The sequence below is a fragment of the Castanea sativa genome, chromosome 5 (assembly GCF_040712315.1).
Source record: "Castanea sativa cultivar Marrone di Chiusa Pesio chromosome 5, ASM4071231v1".
Lineage (NCBI taxonomy): Eukaryota > Viridiplantae > Streptophyta > Magnoliopsida > Fagales > Fagaceae > Castanea > Castanea sativa.
The window spans coordinates 51,424,201-51,430,057 of record NC_134017.1 but is presented as its reverse complement, the minus strand read 5'-3'; the positions used below and the strand labels follow the sequence as shown (position 1 = coordinate 51,430,057).

Genomic DNA, 5,857 nt, shown 5'->3' with positions numbered 1-5,857 from the left:
AATGAGTGTCTCATGAGAAGTGAAACGAGGGTTAGGAGAATGAGAACCGGAGATACACATAGACAAGGAGGTAAGAACATCAAAAACTTTCTTCAACAACTTACCATTTTCCCTCAAAACTGGTTTATCTTTCATAGCACAACTTCCAAGAAGTTCAAGTTTCTCTTTTCTTTTAATTCTTTTAAGAGCTTGAAACTTAGAGCAATGAGGTCTAAGATGACCAATGGCACCACAATGGGGAGGAATCTAGCAACATGGTTTTGTTCCCTCTTCAACTTAAAACATTGAGGTCTTATATGAAAGATTACACCGCAATGGTGGCAAGTTGTAACAAACTTAGATCCATCCAAAACCTTAGATTGAGACCTAAACTAAGGCTTTGGCTTAAGAACATTTCTCTCCACTTTTTGGTTTCTTTTGTGTGGAGGAATGTACACCGATTTGTCTTTAGAGGTAGAATTCACACTAGGCACAAAATTAAGTACCACAACATGATTGCAACAAATAATTTCTTCATTTTTAGCAATAGGTTCAGCAATCAAACACTTGGCATGCATCTTAAGAGATTCATTTTCACATTTAAGACCATCAACTAGTTTGTTAGACAAAACAAGTTTAGCAAAGTTCATATTCAAACATTCAAACTCTTTTAGGTTTTCAAGAGAATTTTCAGCAAGCTTCTTATACTTTTTAACCAATTTATTAGATTCATTGAGCTTAGCAATCAAATCATCATTTTCACAATGAAACTTACTCAAATTCTTATAAAACTCCTTAGCTCCTTTCTTCAAGAGTTTGATGTTAGGAAGATCAACAACACCAAAAGATTCATGTAATATGGCATCACAATCATAAGGAGAAACACTCATAGAGGCATTTTCACAAACACATGGCATGTTACAATCAACAACATTCGTAGAAGCATACAAAGCACTATCCATGGAAAAACAAAGAAGGGGTCAAGGATCACACTTAGGTAATGAAACCAATACAAGTGTACCCACTCTGATACCAATTGAACGCTCGGATTTGTGTTAAAACACAAGAGCGTGTTTAGACCCCAAATTAAAAATTACGGCTCGGTTGATTTTGCTCTAATTTATCTAAGTGTGGAAACAAGAGTAAATGAAGCGCAATCAACCGATACTATTCTAGTGCATAAACATGAACAATAAAAAATAAAAGTAAAGCACAAGATTAAGGGAAGAGAGATGCAAACACAAGATAACATGGCGATGTGTTATCGAAGAGGAAACCGAAGAACTCGGCGAAAAACCTTTCCGTCGCCCTCCAAGCGATAAATCAATCCACTAGACAATAAGTTGTTATACATGAATAGCAAGAGACCCTCCAAGCCTAATCTACCTGATGTACCTAAGCCCTCCAAGCTCCTACTCCAACAAGGCTTCTCGGAACTGTGTCTTGTCTAGCTTTCCGGATTCCGCAATACGCCCAATTGCTTCCGCCACACCTCACCGGCTTCTTTTGGGAAATCTCCAAAGCTTCCCAAGCTCCAAAACACTCTTTAGATTCTAAAAAGGGTGTGGGTTGTGTTTGGGTACAAATCTCCTCTTAAGGTATGACAATGGGAGACAGAAAGAGAAGAGGCTAGGATGATTTCTCACTAAGGATTAGTAGCTCTTTCTCTAAAAGATGGGTGTGTGTGTGTGTTGTTGAAAACCTATCTAGGGGTTTTCTCTCTAAATAGCCTCTCATACATTTATGGGTAATGAGGGTATATATAGTATGGGTGAAGGGTAAGAAAGTCACTCTTTAAAATCCTCTAGGCAGAGAGTTTCGCGTGTATCTCGAGAGAAGGCCTTACCCGCGAGACACTCACGAAATTGACAGCCTAGCATGACTCTTCAGCTTCCAGTCATGTGCTTCTCACATGGCTTTTTCGCGGGTTAGCTTCTAGCGAGACAATCTCGAAATCCACTGATTCTTCATTTGATGCTCGATTCTTCACCAACTTAATACTAAACCCAATACAATTAAAATCCCACAAAATATAAGGAACAAATTAAAGCAAATACAACACATTTTTTCATAGAATAAAGCCAATATAAAATATAGTTGTAAATCACAACTTTACAGAGTACAAAAGGAAAGCCAAGATTGCTGAATTAATTAACTATATCACTCAAGCTTCGCCAAATCCAATTGAGCTTACCGAAAAGGCACTCTCTTTGGTATGCTCAGTTATTCGTCAAATAGCATTTGATTAAAACTACAAAGAAATTGAGGGACATAAATTTAAAGAGTTCGTTCAAGAAACCATGAAGTTATTTGGCACGTTTGCGACCTTGGACATGCTTCCATGGCTTGAAGGGATTATGGATGCGTTAACTGGGCTTCCACAACGAATTGAGTATTGCCATCGTAGATTTAATTCGTTTTTTGAAATGTTGCTCGAGGACCATCTTGATCCAGCCAAGCAGAGGTCAGAGCAAGACATTATTGATGTTTTGCTAAGCTTGTCAATATGAAAAGGTTCATTTAAGTCCCACAAAAGAACACATCAAAGCAGTTCTCATGGTAAGATGTGGCACTTGTTTCCCACACTTTTTTTTTTCTTTTATGGAATTACGATACACACTTTTTTTTGTGTCATACATACCTAATCCAAATTATTAGCATATAGTATTATGTTTTTCCAATATATATTCTATATTAATATATTAATAGTTAAAATTAGGTACTATGGAACAATAAACAAATAGTGTACCATAATGACTATTCCAGATGTTAAGTTTTTAATTAGACCCCTTAACACAATATGTTTAACTTAATATTAAGCCAAGTTGATTAACAAGTTTGTTATTCAAGTCTAGGTTAAACAATTGTGAGCAAAACAATAATAAAGCGGAAAGTAAAGAACACAAAGATCTGATGACCCAGGAAAACCAAACTAGTAAAAAACTTAGGAAGGATTTAACCTAGCTATCCTCAAGGTAAAAATAGATCCACTATGAAAAAATTGAAGTTTTACAAAAGGACTTAAACCACTAGCATCCTAATGCTATCTCGTGTAGAAAACTTACTACCACGAATACGTGACAGCTCCGATTCCACGGACTACTTCGTTCCTTGAATCTACACCAAACACAAGTTCTCTTACTTGTGACTTTGAGACTCCACTCAAAGGTTTTGCACTTTGAAGGATCTTTGTGTAGCAACTGAATCACCACCAAATCTTGATTGCAAATCTTGATATTGGTAAAGCTTTTCTTGTCTTTTAAGGTAAGCACCTCTCAAATCTCACACTAGAGAAAACACAAAACTATTCAGAGACTACTAAAATGTGATTAGGGTTTTCCCTTTTATAATTGAAGTAAAACACTTAACCCTACACATCACATGGGCTTGGGCTGCGTTTGAACTTTCTACAGAATTTGCTGATCCACGATTCTCGATCTATCTAGCTTTATTTTCGACTGATCAAGCCTTGTAGATTTACACAGTAAATTCCTGCAAAACACTCGATTCAAACTTACCCTTAAACACATTTTGAGCAAACCTAAACCTAGACTCATTGTTTTGATCATGGTTTGCCAACATATACAAATGAAGTTCTAATACATTTAGTCCCTAAAGTCTTAGAATCTAACACCAGATGTATTTAAAATTTGACCTCCTTCCAAATGTAAAGACATGAAATTCAATCCCTCAAAGTGAGAGTGAGATTTAAAAGGTTAAAGTTTATTTCATATTTCAAAATTCATGTTTATCAAGATCCAAACCTAATTACGGATTTAGCCTTAGATTGGCATGCTAATACTAACGTAAACCACATAACTTGTATGTTTTTTTTTAACAACATTACAAGAAAATATAAGTGGCCACATGTTAATACTTTCTAAAGTTTCCACAATCTATTTAAAGGAATTTATAGCAATGAAATATCATACACATTAATCTAATAACTAAAGAGCTTAAACTACTTAAGAGTTAAAATAATAATTATTATTATTATACAATCTCCCTAAATTAATTATATGATTTGGTTTAGTGAAAAACATGTGTTATTTCTTGATGGTATGTTATCATTAGTGGAGTTGGACATGAAACACATGCATGAGGGCTTGATTTAATTGGACTTCAAATGTCACACATGCATGAGGTTTTGGTGCTAGTGTGTTCCAAATATCTGCTTTTGAGTGGATCACTATGGGTAGTGCATGTAAAATTACTTATACATGTGTGACATGTGATGGTATGTTATCATTAGTGGAGTTGGACATGAAACATATGCATGAGGGCTTGATTTAATTAGACTTCACATGTCACGCATGCATGAGGTTTTGGTGCTAGTGTGTTCCAAATGTCTGCTTTTGAGTGGATCACTATGGGTAGTGCATGTAAAATTACCTGTACAACATAAAATTACTATGAAAAAAAACAAAAACAAACACACATAAAGTTACTCAGTTTTCTACATCACCTATGATTCTAAAAATTTAGTAAATTTTTAGCTTATTCTTTTCATTTTCCAAAGTGTACACACAAGTTGCATGTTCCATGAGGAGCTAATTTAGAATTTTTTTTTTCATGTGTGTATATGTAGGACATTGTTCTTGGTGGAGTAGACACAAGTTCTATTACAATTGTGTGGGCAATGACAGAGCTTGTTAGGAATCCAAGAGTGATGAAAAAAGCCCAAGCAGAAATTCAAAGCTTTGTTGGAATGAAACCGTATGTGGATGAAAGTGAGTTAGAAAATCTTCAATATCTAAAAATGGTGGTGAAGGAGACTCTAAGGTTGCACCCTCCAAGCACACTTTTGCTTCCTCGTGAGGTAATGTCACATTTTAAGATTGGTGATTATGATATTAATCCATAAACAAGAATCATGATTAATGTTTGGGCTATTGGGAATTTGGGAGAGACCTAAACACTTGGAAGAATCCAAATGAGTTTTATCCTGAGAGGTTTGAGGACAATGCCATTGATTTTAGGGGTGATAATTTTGAACTCTTATCATTTGGATCCGGCAGGAGGATGTGTCCGGGCATTGATATGGCATCCACTGTAGTTATGGTTACATTGGCAAACCTATTGTACCATTTTGATTGGAAACTGCCAAATGGGATGAAGAGAGAAGATGTAAGCGTGGAAGAGGGTGTTGGCCTTAACATTTACAGGAAGTTACCTCTTTACCTTGTGCCTATTATTTATGATTTTGAAAAGACTTTGGAACAATGAGTTTCTAGGTTTATTGTTTTTTTATTTTCACATTCAAAATTAAGTAAGTAACTTCATGTATTTGAAAATAAAATATATGAAGGAATCTCAAAATATAATTGTTAGTAATAAAAGAATCTTGGCAGTAATAAAATATTTCTTAACGTAGCGGTTAAATATTCTTCTAATTTTATGTAGAAGTGATGTAATATTCGGAACAAGTCAAGTTCATATACCCCAGCTTCCGGGGAACAAAAATCTAGAATAGCTCACACAATTTGGATTACAATAATTTAAGAACAAATATGTAAGCAGTGACTAAATATGTTCCTTTTTTATAAAATTTATATAAAGGTTGGTTGAAAGCCAAATTATTTGAAGGACCAAATTAGTAATTTAACTTATAGTTTACTATATTGGTTGTGTTAAATGGAAATTTTCTTCTTCTTCTTATTTTTCCCCTCTTTTTACCAAATAAATACCCTTAAGATTTTCATCCCAACTGACAAAAGAGTCTTCACAACACTATAAGTATATTAAATAACTAAACTAATCCTACTCTACACGAAACTATATTACCAAAATTTCAAGTAGTTTAAATTATTATTTTACAGAAAATTCAATTAATAAAATCCTATTTTATAGTATTTTAGTAATCTACCTTTTTTGAATC

The 5,857-nt window shown here is 34.5% G+C and overlaps 1 protein-coding gene across 1 annotated transcript; it reads left to right on the top strand.

Moving 5' to 3' along the window:
* Positions 1–2,279: 2,279 nt before the first annotated feature.
* LOC142635382 (cytochrome P450 71B13-like) lies at positions 2,280–5,205 on the top strand. The gene is made up of 3 exons (XM_075809546.1): positions 2,280–2,465; positions 4,568–4,798; positions 4,906–5,205. Exons 1-3 carry the CDS (start codon positions 2,280–2,282, stop codon positions 5,203–5,205), a joined length of 717 nt encoding a protein of 238 aa, XP_075665661.1.
* The last annotated feature ends 652 nt before the right edge of the window (positions 5,206–5,857 follow it).

Bases quoted from the DNA above. Each gene is read 5' to 3' on its own strand.
- LOC142635382 (XM_075809546.1), top strand. From the start codon at position 2,280: ATGAAGTTATTTGGCACGTTTGCGACCTTGGACATGCTTCCATGGCTT. The intron at 2,466-4,567 runs GTTTTGCTAAGC...GTGTATATGTAG, and splicing joins CAGAGCAAGACATTATTGAT to GACATTGTTCTTGGTGGAGT. The intron at 4,799-4,905 runs GTAATGTCACAT...AACACTTGGAAG, and splicing joins CACTTTTGCTTCCTCGTGAG to AATCCAAATGAGTTTTATCC.